This window comes from Perca fluviatilis, chromosome 9 (genome assembly GCF_010015445.1).
Source record: "Perca fluviatilis chromosome 9, GENO_Pfluv_1.0, whole genome shotgun sequence".
In the NCBI taxonomy this organism is placed as follows: Eukaryota; Metazoa; Chordata; class Actinopteri; order Perciformes; family Percidae; genus Perca; species Perca fluviatilis.
In genome coordinates this window covers 31,404,657-31,427,296 of record NC_053120.1, presented here as the reverse complement: position 1 = coordinate 31,427,296, position 22,640 = coordinate 31,404,657, and the positions used below count along the sequence as shown (strand labels likewise).

The 22,640-nt window shown below is 41.2% G+C and overlaps 1 protein-coding gene across 1 annotated transcript in view; it reads right to left on the bottom strand.

Annotated features, from left to right (window-relative positions):
* Nucleotides 1-22,640, bottom strand: part of uhmk1 (U2AF homology motif (UHM) kinase 1) — a 110,144-nt gene that overhangs the window by 86,620 nt on the left and 884 nt on the right. Inside the window, exon 2 of the mRNA XM_039810883.1 lies at nt 21,937-22,066. Coding sequence (XP_039666817.1) covers nt 21,937-22,066 — 130 coding nt within the window. The remainder of the gene's footprint in view (nt 1-21,936; nt 22,067-22,640) is intronic.

Below are 22,640 nucleotides of genomic sequence, written 5' to 3'. Positions count from 1 at the left end.
GTTATCCACCGTTGTTTAGTTGGTAGGGATTAACGTTGCACTGTACTATTTCATTTATGGCTTTACTTTTGCACTTTTTTGTAAATAAAGTCTCATTTTTAGATCAAATAAGCCCTATGGGACCAGGAGCCCTTAAAGTGCCCATATTATGAAAAAATCACTTTTTCTGGGATTTGGGGTGTTATTTTGTGTCTTTGGTGCTTCCACATGCATACAAACTTTGAAAAAAATCCATCCATGGTGTTTTGAGTGAGATACGGTTTCTGAATGTGTCCTGCCTTCAGTCTCCAGGTGAGCTGTTCAAAGTCTGCACGGCTTTTTACGTCACTAGCCAAAACGAGCTGGCTAACCGCAACCGTTAGCATGCTAGCGTTAGACATGCTAGCGTTAGCATGCTAGTGCTAGCATCCTAACGCTAGCATGCTACCTCGTTCTCAATTGCAAAGCACTGCTACAACACACACAAATTCACCATAATCTACAAAAGAACTACTTACATGTGCGCCCTTGTTTAGAAGTCTCCCAGCTAATCCTGCCTTGTAACTGACCGAAGTTGGAGAAACAACCTTTCTTTTACTGTCTATGGAGCTAGCTGACATGATCTACGATCTGAGCTACTGCACATGTGCGAGTGCAATCAAAGATAGCACAGAAGAAAAGAGGTCTCACTCTGTAGCTAAAACAGAGACAAGGTGAAAAGAGGAGCTGCAGCAGTGAGAGAGAGCTGTGCAGAAATATGAAAATATGGTGTTTTTTGAAAATTAAACCATATAAACCTATTCTGGTACAACTTTAAAATACAATTATGAACCTGAAAATTAGCATAATATGGACGCTTTAACCTCTCCGACCTCTCACGTTGCGCATGCAGCTTTTAACTCAATGTCATGCTTTAATATAACAGAGGACCTTTATGTTAACTTTAGTCCCTCCCAAATTGATAATTTTGTAGACGGAGCTACGGCCTGCCTACGGACGATTTTAGACTCTGTTGCTCCCCTCAAAAAGAAGATGATGAAGCAAAGGAAACTAGCACCTTGGTATAACTCCCAAACTCGCAAATTAAAACTAATCTCGCGAAAACTTGAAAGTAAATGGCGTTCCACCAAACTGGAAGAATCTCATTTAGATTGGCAAGACAGTCTGAAAACCTATAGGAAGGCCCTCAGAAATGCCAGATCAGACTATTACTCATCACTAATAGAAGAAAATAAGAACAACCCAAGGTTTCTTTTCAGCACTGTAGCCATGCTGACAGATAGTCACAGCTCTATTGAGCCATCTATTCCTATAGCTCTGAGTAGTGATGACTTCATGAGCTTCTTTAATGATAAAATTAAAACAATTAGAGATACAATTCATCACCTTTTGCCCTCAAATTCTAACGGTTCACCTTTAAATGCAGGACTGCTAGAAAGAAAGACAAGACCTGACATATGCTAGACTGCTTTTATCCTACAGACCTTCAACAATTAATGTTAAAGGTCTCTTCAGCTAAGCCCTCTACCTGTCTCTTAGACCCCATCCCAACGAGGCTACTTAAAGAAGCGTTACCCATGGTTAACACTTCATTACTAGATATGATCAATATGTCATTATTAACAGGTTATGTACTGCAGTCATTTAAAGTAGCTGTGATAAAACCTCTTCTGAAAAAACCCACCCTCGATCCTGATGTCTTCGCCAACAATAGACCTTTATCTCCCCTTTCTTTCCAAGATCCTTGCGAAGGTAGTCGCTAATCAGTTATGTGATTTTCTACATAGCAATAGTTTATTCGAGAACTTTCAGTCAGGATTTAGAATGCATCATAGCACAGAGACAGCACTGGTGAAAATTACTAACGACCTTCTAACTGCTGCTGACAAAGGATTTGCCTCAGAGATTGGAACATTTAGTTGGCATTAAAGGAATCGCACTAAGCTGGTTTAAGTCCTATTTCTCTGATCGATCTCAATTTGTTAATGTTAACAATAAATCCTCCAGATACGCTAAAATAATTTTAATATTATACAACAGCATCCTGAAAATAATAAATTCGCAACATAAAAATAATGATTAAATGAAATATGAAGCCACCAAAAACTACTACTGGCTCTATTTTTCTTTTGAAAGCCATTGCAACAGTGACAACTAGTGGCCTACTCCAGGCTACTACCTTACATTTACACATTTATATATATAAATGTGTGTATATATATATATATATATATATATATATATATATATATATATATATATATATATATATATTTTATTATCTCTATAGGTCTGTGACACCATCCTGGGACACACTAGGGAGCGTTTCTCCTTCCTTTGTCTGTGCCACCTTGTTGCAGGGGGACGGGTTTGAGGAGTACAAGGATACCTTTCCTGAAGATGCATTGAGCAGCACCATGAAAGTGTACCCGATTGCTCAGTGGAAGCAAGCTGTAGACAGAGCTCAGTCTCTTCTACAGCAAGGAAGAGTTCAAAGCCTACCATGGTGCTGTGGACCTATTCCAGCTGTTCATGGAGAATAATCTCAAAGAAGTCTTTTCCGAAACTGTGACTCTCCTAAAAGTTGTCATTACCACACCCATGACCACGGCTGAAGCTGAGAGTGCTTCTCAACCTTGAAAAGAATAAAAGCTTTTCTCAGAAACACCATGACCTAGGAGAGGCAGAATGCACTGGCCATGCTGTCCATGGAAAAGAGACTTGTTACTGAGATGACAGACTTTAATCAGAGAGTCATTGAGAAATTTGCCTGCCAGAAGGAAAGGAGAGCAAAATTTATGTTTAAGTAGTTAACATGCTTTTTGATACTGCTTTGTATTTATTTGCATCCTCTTCACACAAAGAAAGCACCCCCAAAAATAATTATCACCAGCCGCCACTGGTTATAATCGATGATAATAATACATGGTTTACATTTCTGAATGTGCATTTGTAAAGCACCATTCAATTAAAAAATTACAATGGGGGAAATGTGAAATATTGCATTGCAGGTCGATTATTTTTTATTTTTTTATTTGTGAAGATAGTGTGTTACAGAAAGGTGACATATAGAGCAAACAATACATATATGTAGAAAACATAATTACAGATAGTCAAAAAATATATACAGCGGTTTCGTTAAAGGTTGGTGTGATTGAAGATTGAATGTACAAATGTGCAATTCATATATAAGGTAAATGTGTGTATGGATGGCGTATTCATGTCAATTGAGGTTTGGATGACCAGCATGGTGTACGTACATGTTTGGTGAGCCTTAGTAGGACGGAATGTAATAATTGTGGCAGAGATGATAATAATTGAGATACATTTTTTTTTAAAGAAGAAAAACAACTAAACCAGAGTAAAAAAAAGTTTAAAAAAAAAGTACAATCGTAATCAATAAATAGTAACATAATTGAAAATTAGTATAGCTGTATCAGCACTTTTGTCACGTATAAAATATTTATTCAATAATACATGGTGTGAATAATACATAAGTATAATATAGGCTAATGGTATTTATGTACAACATACTAGTAATGGTAAAATAATTGGCGGTGGCGAGGTGTATCTCGCTGAACTTTATGTGGAGTGGGAAGAGAGGCCGGACCTGACCGAGCCAGGGACCCTGCACCGGGGCCGCCACAGCACGATCGAAAGACCTAGCAGGAGACAGGTGGGGCAGCCCCTCCATGTTAGTTTATTAAATGTTTTTGTGTTTAAACTTCGTGATGTCTTTCTCTGAGCCGCCGATCAAACCCTTGGGTGGTCGCCGGCCCGTTGTAGGTCTGTCCCACCCAGATGCCCCATCCTGTATGTGGACCTCTCCCAGACCCGAGTGGGAGGGAGTTTGTCTGCTAAGAAGTGACAATACATTTTTTTCTGATCGTTTGTTTCGGGATTTATTTATTTATTTTTTCTAACCCCACGCCATCAGAGGCCAGCCACGAGGACACCGCCCCATCCAGCCCGACCCCACCTCTGTGGCTAAGTGATTAGTGCCGCGAGTGCTGTGATTAGTGAGAGAGGCCTGTAATTTTCATCATAGGTACACTTCAACTATGAGAGACAAAATGAGAAAAAAAAATCCAGAAAATCACATTGTAGGATTTTTAATGAATTAATTGGTAAATTCCTCGGTAAAATAAGTATTTGGTCACCTACAAACAAGCAAGATTTCTGGCTATCACAGACCTGTAACTTCTTCTTTAAGAGGCTCCTCTGTCCTCCACTCGTTACCTGTATTAATGGCACCTATTTGAACTTGTTATCAGTATAAAAGACACCTGTCCACAACCTCAAACAGTCACACTCCAAACTCCACTATGAACCAAGACCAAAGAGCTGTCAAAGGACACCAGAAACAAAATTGTAGACCTGCACCAGGCTGGGAAGACTGAATCTGCAATAGGTAAGCAGCTTGGTGTGAAGAAATCAACTGTGGGAGCAATTATTAGAAAATGGAAGACATACAAGACCACTGATCTCACCCCGTGGGGTCAAAATGATCACAAGAACGGTGAGCAAAAATCCTAGAACCACACGGGGGGATCCTAGTGAATGACCTGCAGAGAGCTGGGACCAAAGTAACAAAGGCTACCATCAGTAACACACTACGCCGCCAGGGACTCAAATCCTGCAGTGCCAGACGTGTCCCCCTGCTTAAGCCAGTACATGTCCAGGCCCGTCTGAAGTTTGCTAGAGAGCATTTGGATGATCCAGAAGAGGATTGGGAGAATGTCATATGGTCAGATGAAACCAAAAAACTCAACCAGTCGTGTTTGGAGGAGAAAGAAGAGTTGCATCCAAAGAACACCATACCTACTGTGAAGCATGGGGGTGGAAACATCATGCTTTGGGGCTGTTTTTCTGCAAAGGGACCAGGACGACTGATCCGTGTAAAGGAAAGAATGAATGGGGCCATGTATCGTGAGATTTTGAGTGAAACCTCCTTCCATCAGCAAGGGCATTGAAGATGAAACGTGGCTGGGTCTTTCAGCATGACAATGATCCCAAACACACCGCCCGGGCAACGAAGGAGTGGCTTCGTAAGAAGCATTTCAAGGTCCTGGAGTGGCCTAGCCAGTCTCCAGATCTCAACCCCATAGAAAATATTTAGAGGGAGTTGAAAGTCTGTGTTGCCCAGCAACAGCCCCAAAACATCACTGCTCTGGAGATCTGCATGGAGGAATTGGCCAAAATACCAGCAACAGTGTGTGAAAACCTTGTGAAGACTTACAGAAAACGTTTGACCTCTGTAATTGCCACCAAAGGGTATATAACAAAGTATTGAGATGAACTTTTGTTATTGACCAAATACTTATTTTCCACCATAATTTGCAAATAAATTCATTAAAAATCCTACAATGTGATGTTCTGGATTTTTTTTCTCATTTTGTCTCTCATAGTTGAAGTGTACCTATGACGAAAATTACAGGGCTCTCTCATCTTTTTAAGTGGGAGAACTTGCACAATTGGTGGCTGACTAAATACATTTTTGCCCCACTGTGTAATGCATAACAGTAGGAATGATGGCAGGGTTTTTCCTGCATAGAGAAGGTTTTGCGCCCCCAAAGAGGTTTATAGCCAGCGCCAAAGGAAAATCACCAGCACCAAAGTGTCTGATTTCCAGATGCCAGCCTCCCTCTCATCCACAGCTGCTATATTTTACACATGCGGCTGGTGCTGATAAGCTGCTTTGTCCAACTGCTGTCTGTATGGCATCATTATTACACTGAGACAGTTTAATGACCGGTTAAAACTGTCTCGTCGCGTAGTCCATAGTAGTCCAATTCGGTTTTGATACAGTTGGTTTTAACACCTAATGCAAACCGTACTGGAGCACAGATTAAAACTAGAGATGCACCGATTGACCGGCCAGTGACCGGAATTGGCCGATTTTCACGTGCTCAGCCATGACCGGCGACCATAGGCGCGGGAAGTAGCGGTGCTGGGGGTGCTGCTGCACCCCCTGTTGGTGGCAGCACCCCTTGTTAGCAAACTGCGATCAAACCCGGATTACCCAATGGGCATTAATCATTATGGTGATAATTATCCAATCAGAATAAAATAAAAGATGTTTACCAAAAAGATTAAGTCTTGTGATTGTGTGTTTTATAAGTCAGTATGATGACTGGACAGGTAATGATTGGGAGAAGGCCGCATGCACGGTGTAGATTGGCTAATGGAAAGGTGGGTGGGCATAGAGCAGGTTGTTTACATCGTACTGATTCAAGATCAGCTTTCTAAGAACGAGTTGAGATTGAAAGAGTGGAATTAATTTGTAACTGATCCCCGGTCAGATTGGGTTGTATCAGCAAGTGAAAGTGTGGAAAAGGGAGAGAAAGAAGCGGCTGCTATAAAAAATGCCCCGCGAATAAATAGCTTTTTAAAAAGAGCTGGGAATGACGAAGAGGAGGATGTCGAGGAGCTAACCAACGTTAGCTTGGAAGAATCGCTGCCTTCTACCAGCTAACGTTAACTTTAGCAAAGTTGTTGTGGTAAAAGACAGAGATGAGGCCGGTCATCAGCATTACAGAACAAGGTAATGGCACCTCAGGTACCATCATCTCTGAAGACCCTGCACTATGGGGACAGGTTACAGAGACAGTCCGGGAGTAAATTCTACCCAGAGGGATATTAGCATTTCAGAATCGGGCGGCTAAATGTGGTAGTACTTGGTTTATTGAACTGGAAAGGCATACTTGATGCCTGCTCAGCTGGACTAGTCATTCATCTTTTTATTATTATTTTTTATTCGATAGTGACAGTGGATAGACAGGAACGGGGTAGAGAAAGAGAGGGAATGACACGCAGCAAAGGGCCGCAGGTCAGATTTAAACCCGGGCCGCTGCAAAGGACTCAGCCTACATGGGGCTCTTACTGGGGGAGTTAGAGGCCGCCCCAAGTCATTCATCTTAAACTCCTGCTTCTTACAGTGCAGACGCTTTGCTGCTTGCTCCTGCCTCTGCTTGCATATTTCTGCTGATAATCTTGCTTTCCCTCTGAGAGAAACTATGAGCAACGGCTCTGGATACTTATAAATCACTGGACTATACATTTTTTATAGGCATAGTAGGCTATTGCCATTTTTCAACATTTTTCTGCGTGAGCATGGCCTACAAATAGCTCAAGCCTGTCAAAGTGACTGTAGCTAAAGCTAATTAGCAGCAATATGCCTCCCTTCTCCATGGAGGACTACTACAAACTCCTTCAGAAGATTGCAGTTCTGGAAACCAAAATTTACCGGTTAGAAGTAAACGTGGAAGTGAACAGATCTTGTGGAAATGACACCACTTTACCACTGAACCAAAACAATGGACAAAAGCATGCTAACACACGGCTAACTAGCACCAGCAAGACCACAAACAAACAGGAGAGCTGTGGAACGGATAATAAATCAACAAGTGGTAGTCCTCCCTGGAACTCTCTTGGTGCAAAGCCTAAGAGTAAATAATTTTCCTGGGAATTGACCGTTCGCAAAACCCCGCCCTCGAACGGTCCTCGTCCAATCCTAGCTCAGCAACTGTAACTAAGGAGAAGGACCCCCGTCAAACATTGCGATTTCAGCAAGATCGTGAAACGATGCGCCTATGGTACAAACGTACCCCAAACAACCTCAACGTTGTCCTTTTTGAACACTGATTAAACGAGAACTCCGGGCAATTTTTACGTTAATCTTGACCGCTATATGTATAGGAGTACTGTCGATAGCAAAAAAGACGAGCCGAATCGGTGCTAGCAACATGGAGCTGCTAAAGCTAAGCTCCCACTCAGCTAAAACGGCAGTTTTGGGGGCATAAGATAAAGAGTGCCTTTGTGCCTCTTTAACAGACACAAAATGCAATTAAAATGTGCAACATGAACAGGGCCCTTACATGACAACAAGATCGTGTTTAGCAACTTAGCCATTGTTTAAATTCACCTATACCTCTTAGCTGCTAGCTGCCGTCTGGGATGAGCGAGTGTGTTCAGCCAGGCTCCGTAATAATCATCACAGCAGTTCCATGTGTATTTGTAGCATATATATATATATATATCCATTTTGTGTGAATATGAGTCTCTGCAGTGGCGAATTGTGTGGTAGTTTCGCGCCAGGCTAGCAGCCCCGTCCGGGGCATCCTTCTACTTCCTCTCTCGCTTCGCCGTATACAACAACTCCACAGGGGGCCGCTGGTCTGGTGGATGTCCTCCAGAGGACAGTTCATGCTACGGGCGATGTCCTTCAGAGGACAGTTCATGCTGCGCAAAATTTTTTAGATTTATTCCCTCCTCAAAAATAGGTATTTGAGCACTGTAGTGGTTATGATCATATCAGTGACTATGTAACTACATGGAAACGGGCCAAATCATGCCTGTTTCCCGTACAGTAACAGCGCCACTGAAGGCTAGCTCTTTTATTTATCATATTTACTCCAAGCTTCTTCCCTTGTGAACACCTCCGCTCTTCACTTTTCACACATTAAGCTCCGATCTGCACACTGCTGTTTACCTTTTCCTGCTACAACTGAATTCCCACGGGACTTAAGCGCAAGACTACAGCCTTCTGCAACGCTAGTTACTCTACAAGAAACAGGCATCACTTGGTCCGCCATGGCTATGTGTCTGGTTCTCAATTGTTTGACGGGCGTAGTAACAATAACTAGGGGGCGTGGCTTTTGCGAACGGTCAATTGGGAGGACGACTAACGGGCAGGGCATAGCGCCCTGAGATTTGTGATATGACCGGCTGGCCTGCATTACCATCCAGGCAGAGCGCCTCTTCAACCCCTGTACTTAGTACGACACAGCCGTGGACAGCTGCAAAAGGGAAAATTAGCAACAAAATGCCTCCCCAACAACTGAGTGTGCAGGTGGAGAACAGATTTGCTCCTCTGCTGCAGGACCCTGGACATAACCTGGATTGCATCTCACCGTCACACAGCAGGGTAAGGACTGAGAGCAATTATAAAGTTATAAAACTACAGAGAAAGCTAACGACTGGGCCCCAAACTCTGATTGTGGGTGACGCTGTTGTAAAAGATATCAAAAGCAGTAAAAACACCAAAATACTCTGTTTTCCCAAAGACATGGTGTCTGACTTAGCGCAAGGAATCCCAGATATCGTAGCAGCACACCCAACTATTAAGAACATTATACTGCACATAGGGTCAAATGATGTTGTAAAGCGAGTCTGAAGTGCTGAATCGTGAGTTTATGGATCTGCTGAACACAGTCAGCTCCATAAATGCGAAGGTGTTTATCAGTGGCCCTATACCGCCAGTCAGAAGAGGAGCTGAGAGATTCAGCAGACTGCTGGCACTGAATAGATGAATTTCAACTGCATGTACCGACCATTCTCTGCAGTTCATTGACAATTTTAACATTTTCTGGGACCGCAGACATCTTTTTAAAAAGCAGACGGACTCTTCCTTAACAAGCCAGGAGTAAAGCTGTTCACCTCTAGCCTACTTTACTTTCTGCACCACCCATCTACTCCCTCGGCCAAGGGCATGAGACAAGATAAATCAACACAAACAAAACAAGAGGAAGACACAACAAAGTGCGGCAGTGATCCACCACAGCCCCCACCTGAGCAAGGATTTGACCATGAGAGACCACACTAGCTCTACTAAACGTCAGGTCTTTGGCAGGAAAATCATTTTTAATCAATGATTTTATTATTAAGCACAATCTTGATTTTATGTTTTTAACTGAAACCTGGTTGGACCATAACAACAGTGCTGCTGTTCTCATTGAGTCAGCCCCCCCTAACTTCAGTTGTATGAGTGAGAATACAGTGAATAAGAATGGAGGTGGAGTTGCCATTTTGTTTAATGACTCATTCCAACGTACGCAATTATCTTATGGAAATTTTGCTTCTTTTGAATATGTGGCTCTTCAGCTAAGATCCTCCCCTCAAGCTATACTTCTAAATATCTACAGGCCACCTAAATACAGTGCAAACTTCTTTGACGATTTTAATGAACTGCTGTCTATAATCTGTATTAACTTTGACCGTGTAATTATTGCTGGTGATTTTAACATTCATGTTGACAACCCCCAGGACCGAGGGACCAAAGAACTGTGTTGTGTTTTTGAGAGCTATGGACTGACTCAGCATGTGACACAGCCCACGCACAATAAGGGGCACACACTGGACTTGATTATCTCCAAGGGTCTAAACATTTCCAAGGTTGTGGTGACTGATGTTGCTCTCTCTGATCATTCCTGTGTTTTCTTTAACGGCACTATCTCGGTGCCCAAAAGTGTTCAAACAAAGTTAATCAGAAAACGGTATATCACTGAAAACACCAGTGAATCATTCATTCAGCTTTTCTCCTCCACGCCCACCCTCTCAGGGGTTGCAGTCACTGAGCTTGTAGATAATTTCAACTGTAAAATTACAAATGTTATTGATGCTATTGCTCCCACTAAGGTCAAAGCTGTCTCTGGTAAGAAAAGATCTCCATGGAGAAATTTTATAGTGGTGAGAACAGAAAAAAGAGAGTGTCGAAAAGCTGAACGCAGTTGGCGAAAATCTAATCTCCAGGTCCATTATAAGATCTATAAAGAGCGACTTCGCATTTATAATTTGGAACTAAGGAATGCAAGGCGGTCCTTTTTCTCTGACATTATCGCCAGAAACAATAATAATTCACGTGCTTTGTTTGCTACTGTCGATATATTAACAAATCCTCCAGAACCAGTAGCATCTGAACTATTGTCTACCAAGGCTTGCAATAACTTTGCCTCCTTCTTCACAGACAAAATTCAGAAAATTAGACAAAGTCAGTGCTTCCATATCAAGTACAGGATATGTGTTGTCACAGTGTTCACACAAAACAAAATCAAATATGACACAATTTAATACGATTAACCGTAAAAACCTGGAGGACATTATACAACACCTGAATACCTCCTCCTGTTGCCTTGATATTCTACCAACGGATGATTTCAAAAATGTTTCGAATTGTTTGGCTTCTGATCTTCTACAGATTGTAAACACATCTCTGCTCTCAGGGATCTTTCCACAGGCCCTAAAAACTGCAGTCATCAAGCCACTCCTAAAAAAGAACAATCTAGATACGTCACTAATGAGCAACTGATAGGCCGATATCAAACCTTCCATTTTTAAGTAAAATCATAGAAAAAGCGTTTTTTCAACAACTCAACCTTTTCTTATCACTAAACAACAGTTTTGATGCCTTCCAGTCAGGTTTTCGACCACACCACAGAACTGAGACGGGTCTCGTTAAAGTCTTTAATGACATCCACTTAAACACAGATAGTGGCAAAATTTCAGTCTTAGTATTACTTGATCTCAGTGCTGCATTTGATACAGTCGACCACGACATATTACTTGACCGATTTGAAAACTGGGTTGGTCTTTCTGGCTCAGTACTAAAGTGGTTTGAATCCTATTTAAAGAATAGGGACTTCTTTGTGTCTATAGGTAATTATACATCTGAGCATACAAATATGACGTGCGGAGTTCCCCAAGGCTCAGTTCTGGGGCCTCTTCTGTTCAACATCTACATGCTTCCACTGGCTCAGATTATGGAAAACAACAAAATAAGTTACCATAGTTATGCAGATGAGACACAAATTTACATAACCTTAGCGCCAGGGAATTATAGCCCAATACAACAACTGAAAGCTGTGAAAGGGGCAGGGCTCGAGAGTGCGACCAATTTGGTCGCAAATGCGACCAAAATTTGTAAGGTGCACCTAACGTCCTCGCATCCGCTGCCTCTCCACTAACGGAGCGATGTTGTTTATATCGATATGGTTTAATGTTGCGTTACATGACCCATTCCTTCTGGAAAGCCGTGCCTGTGTTTGGATTTGGATCTCTCCTCCGCGCAGCCCCGCCCCCATTCACTCACACACCGGCCGGCTCACCTGCAACATGGAGAGACACAGCGCCGCTGGTCCAAACTCCCGACATTTGTCTACAGTTTTAATTGTTATTAACACAGCTGTATATTGTTAAGTATGAGAGGGAAACCTGTATTGGTACCAGTGTTTCCGCTGGTAACTCTGTTACTGCGGCCGCCACGGCGAAAAACACATTATTAAACTAACTTCAGTTCGTTGAGTAATAGCGTGTAAGACGGAGCATGCTGGATCATAGTTCATAAAATTGCAGCGCAGTGACGATACAGACATTTCATAGCCTCTGTAATAAGAGTACGTTACCGGCAACGACCGCTACCGTTAAGACTGCGACTGTTCCTTTACTGACCGACCGTGATACAAACAATACGTGTGTGCACGTTCATAGCGGATCATGATTTGTAAAAGCTATCTGAAGCCCAAACTGCCTTGATAAAGCTGTCTGTTTGGAATCAGCATGGCAGGTATTTAAACATAACGGCCTTGTCCCAGAGTTTAGACTTCTAGCTATATGAAAAGATAAACAATGCCACGTTTTTAATAAATGTAAATAAAGCAGCTAATATCAGCATGGACAAAATCATGAATGTACTAATTTGCTTTTTTGATGATGACCTGGCCAAAGTAGTACATTTTAGTTTTCACAATGATTCATTGTAGGATTATGATATTATTGCAATATGTAAATCCACATTGACTCTTTATTTAATATATGGTTGGAAGAAGTACAAATGTATCCAAAACTTTTTAGTCTTTAAAAATTATGACTTTTATTATTGTGTAATGTCAGAAGGACTTTAACTGTTTTGCCAGTCATATTAACTTTAATGAGTGCATATTGAAATATTACACTGTTGGTTGGCAAAAAATGCATCTCAAAATGCATCAGATTGATGCTTTAAAATATGGAATATTTAAAATTTTCTTCTGGGGGGGCATGCCCCAGGACCCCCCTAGAGGGGTAATATCCTTCTCACCTTTTTCACCCCTGACCCGTTTTCATGCCTGTCACATAGGAAAGGGCTGCAGGTCGGAGTCAAACCTCTATATTTACCAACTGAGCTATCCGGGCGTCCTCTCTCTCTTTTAATCAGTCTGTTATTGTTGTTGAAAGCTTATGAAGGAGCTCAGGCTATTTATTTTAGATAACTTTCATTTACATGTGTTGCAGCTGTATATTTTCAAACTGGTAAAGAAAACCCTGTCTTTGCATTTTATTTTAATCACAATCTGTTTTAATAAAAGAGCTTGTGAAAAGTGGCTTTGACTTAAAACTGAACATTTAGCCCACTTTGTAAAAAAATACAGAGCTATATATCGTGTATCGCCATTCAGCGTTACGGCGATGCGAGGAAAAATTTGGGTGCACCTAAATTTTGTGCTGGTGCACCTAAATAAAAAAAGTTAGGCGCACCAGTGCAACCAAGGCAAAAAGTTAGTGTGGAGCCCTGAGGGGGCGTGGCTAAAGCATAGGGGGCGGGCCAAACCATTACCGATGAAGAAGGAAGTCTGTGCTGAGTTCAATGACACCTCGCACAAGGGTATACCTTAAACGTTTGAAATGTTATGAAAGGGGGCTTGGCCTGAGTAAGTGGGCGTGGTCATATTATAAGGGGCGGCTCAGTATCACATGTAGACCACACATTCTGAGTTTCATGCAAATCGGATGATGTCTGTCATATAAGGCGCATTTCATGTTGCCAGCAGGAGGCGCTATGACCAAAAGTAAATTTTGGCCTGTAGGTGTCCTCAGGCCTGGACCCTTGTCAATCGTGAGAAATTTCGGGCAGATACGACAACGCTCAAGTTACAACAACTTCTTTGTTCATCGCTAAACACTCAAAATGGCCGCCACGCCACGCCCACACCGTCTGACGAAAAGTTTTTCTTTTAATAACTTTTCATCGTTAAGGTGTTGGGATGGTACAAACCAAGTTTGAAGTTGATCGGATGAAATCTGTAGGAGGAGTTCGTTAAAGTATAGCACCTTGACTTTTAGGCCTACTTCCTGTTGCCACCAGGGGCGCTATGACTTTAAGTAAATATCGGCCTTTATTTGTCCTCAGGGTTGGACTCTTATGAATCCTGAAAAGTTTCGAGGTAATCGGACAATGTACACTCGAGTTACACCCACTTCCTGTTTCGGCGGCGAAACGCACAAAATGGCCGCCCCGCCACGGCCACGTCCCATGACGAAAAGTTTTTCTTTTAACGACTTTTCATCTTTAACTTCTTAAGATGGCACAGACCGAGTTTGAAGTTGATCGGATGAAATCTCTAGGAGGAGTTCGTTAAAGTACGACATGTGGAAATGTCCAAAATCGCACTAATTTCGAACATTTATTTCAAAATGGCGGACTTCCTGTTGGGTTTAGGGTATGGCTCTAATGAGGTTTTTTGTACATCTTGACATGTTACATATGTGTACCAAGTTTCGTGAGTCTACGTTAAACGCACTGCAGGGGCTCAATTATCTTAACTTTCTAGGGGGCGCTAGCAAGACATTTTTGTGCGCCTATTCCCGAAACCCTTAAAACACGTAAATTTTCACCAGACTTGATGCGACCGCCAAATTTGGTGAGTTTTTATATATATTAAGCCCCTCAAAAAGGCAATTCATTTGACGGGAAAATAATAATATTAAAGCTGCAAGCAGCGATGACGGGCCCTCGCTTCTTGCCCCGGGGGGTACTGGCAAATGCAACATCACATGTAGACCACACATTCTAAGTTTCATGTAAATCGGAATGACTTTTGCAAAGATAGAACCGTTCATGTTTCGACACCCACCTACAGGAAGTTGTTCCTCCATAACTTGCGCATTGTTGTAGCTATCAAAATTCTTTTGATAACTTTTAGTCACGAGGGTCCACCGTGTCTATATCCAAGTTTTCGTGCCATCTAATGGCCGATTCGCTCTAAATTTGGCATGGATGCTCAAGCCCCTATGCGGAACAACTGTGTCATTTTGGGTGGCAATCGGACTAAGTCTTGGTAAGATACGCAACTTCCTGTTTCGACAGCCACCTTCAGGAAGTTGGTCCTCTGTAACTTGCGCATTGTGTTAGCTATCAAAATTCTTTTGATAACTTTTTGTCAGGAGGGTCCACAGAGTCCATGCGTACATTTTTGTGCAGATGGGACTCACGCTCTACGAGGAGTTAAAAAAAGTAGGTTTTGCATAAAGCGAATTTGCTAATTAATTAAAGAAATGAAAACAGTGCCATCTAAAGGCCGATTGACACCATATTTGGCACACAGCCTCACTGGCATATGAGGAACAACTGTCTTAAGTTTTGTGTCCATCGGAATAGCCGTGTGCAAGATACAACCGTTCCTGTTTCGACACCCACCTATAGAAGTTGGTCCCCTGTAACTTGCGCATTGTGTTAGCTATCAATACTCTTTTGATAAGTTTTTGTCACGAGGGTCCTCCGAGTCTATATGCAAGTTTTCGTGCCGATCAGACTCACTCCCCAGGAGTAGTTAGACAGAGTATGTTTCCCATATATCAATATTTTGCTGACTAATTTAAAAAAATCTAAACAGCGCCATCTAATGGCAGATTGCCACCAGGTTTGGCACAGATGCCTTAACTGGTCATGAGGAACAACCTTGTCAAGTTTCGCGGCAATCCGAATAATTCTTGCCACGATAAGGCAACTTCCTGTTTAGACAGGAAGTTCCTATAACTTGTGCATTTTTGCAACTATCAAAATTCTCTGGATAACTTTTCGTCATGAGGGTCAACAGATACTACCTGCAAAGATTCGAGAAGATTGAAATCACGGCCTAGGACGAGTTCGAAAGAATGTAAAACACCTGAAAATTGCATAATTAAAAATGGCCGCCTTCCGGTTGGGCGGAGCTAATGAAGGTAAATGGGAAATATGTCCGCAATGATTAGAGCAATATGTGTATTAAATCTGGTGATGATCGGAGCAACTATGTCCATGTTAAGGCCTTCCACACCTTAGGGGGCGCTATGGAGCCCGCTTAGAGGTATGGCCCAAATCACTGTACAGTCTCGCAAAGCCCCCAGGTGTTTATGTGTGCGCCAATTTTTGTGAGTTTTCGTGTATATTGAGGCCGTCAAAAATGTGCCCAAGGGCTAAAACCAATTAGGGTCACATAGGCCACGCCCACTTTGACCAGTCCGTACTTTACTATAGGGGTGGCCTCATGAGTGGCCCTAGATGGTACCCATCAAATTTTGTAAAAATCGGATGAGCAGTTCATGAGGTATAAACTTTATGTACTTGTAGTGCCCCCTAGTGGCCAATGTTCGTAAAATGTGTCGGGCACCTCCAGAGGGTCATGGCAAACAAGAATCTTAAGTTTTGCATTAATAACATTTATTTTGGTTGAGATACGGCAAAGTTGGTATTTTCATACTTAGCTACACACATTTGTTTGTACGTAATATGTGCAATTTTTATCCTATAAAAAATCTTTGGATAACTTTTTGTCAGGTCCGTCTAGAGATGCTACCTGCCAAGTTTCATGCAGATCGGTCGCACGGTCTAGGAGGAGTTCGGCAGTTCAATAAATCGCCATTTTTCACGCATAAAAGTCTAGGCGGAAATGGGCGTGGCCTATATCAGGAGATTCAGCTAGATCCAGGGAATGCGAAGATATATGGTTTTTGAATGTGCGATGTACGGCTTGGGAGTTATAGGGCCAAACGCGGGGTTTTCTGCAATAGTGCCACCTGCATATGTGTAATTATTTTGAATCTTTGCAATTTTCACCAGTTGTGACATGTTTGCAAATTGTTGTGAGTTTTCGTGCATGCTAACCCCCTCAAAAATGCGACGATGGACTCGGAAAAATAATCTGACAAAAAACAACAGGTTCCTTCGCACTTTCAGTGCAAGGCACCGTTGGGGCCTTGCACTTTCGTGCTCGGGCCCTAAATAGAAAGAAAGAAACAATAATTCCTTCAGTTTCAATAGGGCCTTCGCCGCTGTCGGCGCTCGGGACCTAAAAATTTAGATACAGATACCAATACCGTGCCTTCAATACCAGTTCCTAAACAATAATTATTTTTCGATACCAATTTAATAAAACACAAGGAAATTGCAACATTACACATTATAGCACAAATCTTTTTATTTATTTTGAGCTCCTACTATGTGAGCGCAACATAGAGTTTTTCCTGCTCGTCTCTACGACGTGTAACGTTAGACAGCCAATCACCAGCAATATAAGATCTTGGTAGAACCATGCTGCATGCTTATTGGCTCACTGATGCTGATGAGATTTACTCCTTAGGTATTGAAACTGGGTCAGTTTCTGGCGCCAACCCTCAACGACATGCAAAGGAATCTTTTTCTCCAATCAAAAAGCAAGCATGATACATGCGCAAAAACTCACTGGCCACCTCAGATAACATGGCATGAATTGACACCGTAGAACACTGCACATTTTATTAACTCTTATTAAGACCAGCCAGAGTTCTCTTTGGATGCAGTGAGCACTGGCTTTTATGTAACAGACGTAAGCTCATTACTATAACAGAATAAAGAGATGGTTTGCTTTAGCCTCAATGTTGCTAGGCGAGTGAGTACCTGTGCAACCACAAAGTCAGTTGGCAGGTTTGTGTGTTATGTTAATCAAGGTTTTTCCTGCATAGAGAATTTTTTTGGTGCCCCCCGAAGAGTTTTAGTCAGCGCCACAGGAAAATCACCAGCGCCAAAACGTCTTTGACTTCAAAGTCAAACTAGTCAACTAGTCTTATCCACAGCCGCTATATTTTACGAATGCAGCTTTCACTGATAAGCAAGCTGCTGCATAGTTGTGACTGGACCTGAGCGCTCCACTGTGAAGCTAGCGCTAATAGAGAGCCGAAGTCACACCCTTTCCGGTGGAACTCATGGGTTCTAAACTCGGAAAAAATATGAACGGTAGTGAACGGGTAGAGGCAAATTATAATTTTGATCCCGTTTGAATTGAGTCATGGATTACAAATATGATGTTCGTCAATTTAAAAGATAATTTTTCAACCGAAGAATGTCTCAGTTAGCCGTAAGTTTGTCATAGTACCACTTAGTTTTGTGTGAAACCGCTCAGTGAACTACATCTCCCGTCTCACACTAGCTACCTCACCTAGCTTAATGCTCAGCTTGCTCGCTAGCTAGCTAGATTAGCTCTGTTCCACAACACATGTAACGTTATCTTAACTGCTGGGTTTTATCCAGTGAAGGGTTTTCAGCAGATAAGCAAAAGAACAAGCGAGATCCTCTGCTCATTAGAGTAACGTTACATCCCCGGTACGATAAACACAGCGAGATGTCATCCATGAAGTGTATAGTCTTTCTAATTACGTATTTTCACGGTCTTATACTTCAACAGTTTAACAATAAACTGAGACTTTCTTCGGTTGAAAAATTATCTTTTAAACTGACGAACATCATATTTGTAATCCATGGCTCAATTCAAATGGGATCAAAAAATAATTATCTCTCCATTGACCCTCGTTCATATTTTTTCGAAAGCTAGGTCCCATTGGCCGGAAGTAGAAAGGCGTGACTTCGGCTCTCTATTGGATCCCAGTTTTAACGTCCATTTTTTTTTCCTTCACATGAATAAAGACATTTTCACCATGAGTTGGTGCAAAAAATTTATCAGAATGCAGGACATTTAGTGTTTGATGTATGCTCAAAAAGACTTGCTTAATGCGTCAACCAAAAGGCCTATTCTGAGCCAGAAAAAAACCCCGGATGGTAAGAGTAACATCAATAATAATAAACATAATACAATAAGACAATGCTATTATTAATATATTAAGGGTAGCCATCAATGCCATGGTGTTCATAATTAAGTCTGGTCATTACAATACAAAGTACAATTAAAATACTATGAAAAAATTGTTGAAATGACAAGCAGTGAATGGATTTGTATGTGAGAGAGAGAAGGATGAAAAGAATAGATGAATAAGTCAAGTGAAGATGGTCAGTAGATGGTAAACATAAACAATAGCTTGAATATACGTGTGTGTGTGTGTGTGTGTGTGTGTGTGTGTCAGTATGAAAACATAATATGTAGAGGTATAGGAATTTAGGTGTATGGGAATGTGCCCAGCATTAGCCCAGCCCAAAGGAGTGTAAGAACGGGGACCATCTTTATGTAAATGCTATGAGATGGTTATTGTTATGAGCGGTTATCTTTTCCATAGATATGTATTCTGATAGGTTGATCCAGTTGTTGATATTTTTGGCGTTTTTTGATTTTTAGTTTAAGACAATTGTTTTCTTGTCGACAGTTAGAGAAATGAGCAAGCCATTATGTATTTTTTTGATATTTTTAGCAGGTCGATTTAAAGGGTAACTACCGTTTTTCTTTTCAACCTGATGGGAACAGCAATCTTTGAAATTGGTCCAGTATTAAGCAAGATTGCTGCAGCGGCGAAACAATGTAAGTTAACTGAAAGAGATAGATATATATATATATATATATATATATATATATATATATATATATATATATATATATATATATATATATATATATATATATAAATAAATAAAGCACCTTGTTCAATTGTATTTGTCTGTTCAAAAATATAAAACAATAAAAAGTTGATCTAAAAAAACAAAAAAGGAGCACAAAAGTACGGCTTGTGTATTGCTAAGGCCACAGGGTCAAAATTAAATGATTTATTATAAATGTAATAACAATAACTTATTTCACCAGTAAATTCCTGTTAACAACAAAAACAACCACTGGATGGGAAAAAGGTATTTTACAATTACTTTGAATGCAGCACGACACTGGCGAGGCGAGGCTGAGTCTGTGTTGTTTTTCAGACAACGGCAGATACAGTCTGGTGTTAGAATCCTCTACAGTGAAATACAGAAACACTGTCACACCGTTTAGCTGTCAGCATTTTAACCGTGTTTACTCCAGCTGCTAACTAACTGTAGGCTAACGTTACCTGCTGCCAAGTGTAGTGTCCCGTGCGGTGATGTTTCAGTTCCCTCTAACGTCTGTTTTTGGAGCATCAGAGAGAAGCGCAGGCATTTAAGTGGCACCTAAATAAGGCGCCGAAATCCGCGTTGCTATTTGGTCCGATAACGGTCGTTAAGGTACCGGTGCCTTATTAGCACCAGGTCTCGTGGCTTAGCAACCATAACTAGGCGCAGGAGGTCTTGCAAGCTTTCGAGCGAGGGAAACATGCCCAAGCATTGTGCGTATGGATTGTGCAAATCGGATACCCGGTATTCTAAAAGTTTGGACGGGGTGGTGGAATTTTTTCCCTTCCCGAAAACTAAAACCCAAAGGGCATGGATCAAGCAGTGTGGGAGGCCCAATTCACAACTAAATGTCAACAGGATTAACAAAAACACCTACGTTTGCTCTAAGGTAAGAACACACTAATGTTAGCTAGCGAGCTAATTCAGCACAGCATTGCTTTGAAATAATGACGGTTCTTTGTTCATAATGCATATATTTGAACATAAAATAAGATGATTAAAGGCAAGACGGAGGCTCACTGACATACTTTAAAACATATATATATTTAGCGACAACTACCAATGATATTGGCACTGCCCTTATTTTGTTATCCCTTGGCTCGTGCCACTGCTGTGGTAGACTCGTGCAGGAGGACTTTGTTTGTGTTGTTGATGATGTATGGCTAAGCTCAGCATCTCTGGATCTTGCCAGGTTAAGGTGTAGATTAGACCCACGATGTGTGAGCAGTAGCCTGGCGCACTAAAAATATAAGCGGAAGAATGTGTTTATTCCACAAGACTTATGGATAAACTGTTTGATTTATAATTATTAGTTTCAAATTTCACTTACCCTGTTGTGCATGAACATAGCTGTTCCTCAATTTGTGTGTTTCCCATTTGAATGGTCAGCGTATGAGGCGGCTGTTGCTTGCGCTGGGACCTATAGGCTTTTAGCTTCAATCTGGCTCAAGACATATTCTCTTGTATTACAAGTTTAATTTTTATTTGTGCATTGTCCCTGTTTCAAATAAAAATTTTGATAAAATTGTTCTCTAATCGGTTGCATATTATGTCGTAGATATATCCCTTGAATGCATACTGCAGTCCTCTTTGTCTTGCTCTCTCAGATATTTCACCTGTTCGCCAAAAATCCAAAAATTACTAATTATCTCCTTGGGAATGTCTGACACTGGTGTATACATACTGAATTAGATGTGCCAGGTGCAAAAGCTTGTCAGGCGTAGCAACAGTAACTACGGAGGGCGGGGCTTAGCAAAGGGTCAATTGTGCACCTTGTATTTACCTTCAAAAAAGTGCTTGTTTTGACACGGACAGGCTCAAATTAATATTCTAGAAGTCTGACAACATTAAGGAAAGGATTTCTAAGGAGGTCGACGTTTCTGTTAAAGAGCAAGATCCTTTTTTTTTTAAACTTAAAAACATCCGCAGAATCGCGTTTGCTAAACCCACCAGACATGCGAATAAACAGTAATTTTAGCATCGCAAAATACACTTCATTCAAAGCCAACAGAAACAAAATAAAACTATGAAAAGGAATTTTAGGTCGTCTTTCCACTTTTCCAACCATCTCAACTCTAGCTTTGGTTGAAATAAACACATAGTTTACCGATTTACATGTTTAGAGCGGTTTCTGGTTAAACAGAAAGGTCTCAAAGAGGTTTTAAAAGGACTATCTCTGAAGGGATCCTTTCCATAATGTTGTCAGACACTTAGAATATTAATCTGAGCCTGTCAGTGGCAAAACGAGCACTTTTGTGAAGGTAAATACAAGCTGGACAATTGCCCTATTAACTTACATTGTAGCTTGCTTCGCCGACTGCAGCTTTCTTGCTCAAGGTCAAAGATTGTTGTTCCCATCAGTCACTTAGACACAAAAACATAGGAAAATAGGGTCCAGGTTGAAAAAAACAGTAGTTACCCTTTAAGGTGTGCACCTCCCTTTTTTTAAGTTAGGGGCTACAGTGCTCCTAGTAAAAAAAAAAGTTAGTCTGGAGCCCTAAGCACTAAAATCTATACATGGTGCAGCCACTCTTGCTGAACAGGCAACCTTGTACAGTCAGAGTTAGGCTATACTGTATGAGAAGCAGGGGCATCTCTTCACTTACCTACCAACCTGGGTACCACTGCTGCCTCTCACCAACAGATCAGATACACTGACATCCAAGAGCTCCAGCAGAAGACAGCGGGTGGCAACACCCATACAGCTGTGGTTGGTGAACACCCCGTACAGTGTCACTGAGAGGAGAACAAAGCTGTCATTATAAGCAGCTAGGCCTACACTGTTGCACTGTATCACGTTTAAGAAAAAGTAAATGAACCCTCCGACTAGACAATACCATTAACTACAGGATAATGACAATAAAAGTTTGTTTTTTCAATAGGTTTATAGAGCAACAATTGTCAGCCATAATTATTTTTGCTGAACACTGACAAATTTAATGTTTTACTGAAATCAGATATGGTTTCATAGGTTATCATATGCAGAATTAAAAAGCACATCATATTTTTTCAAGAATTGTTTTACAAAATATTCTGCCAGGTGTATTCCACAGACAAGCAAAATTCAAATAAAATGATTTGGCATTTTCTATTTGTAAAAGACATCACATAAGGAAAACAGTAGTATTATATACTCTGTCATGAAAGCAGTAATCTGTTAGCTCATAGTAAATAATGACATTTAATCATGCAAAAGCACCACTTTAAATCGTGTGCTTACGATGTGCTCATGAGTTTCTTGGAAATAATTTATTCAGCATTAAGTCAACTAATTTACTAAAAGGAGAAGCCCTAGAGTATTCTTTGCCTG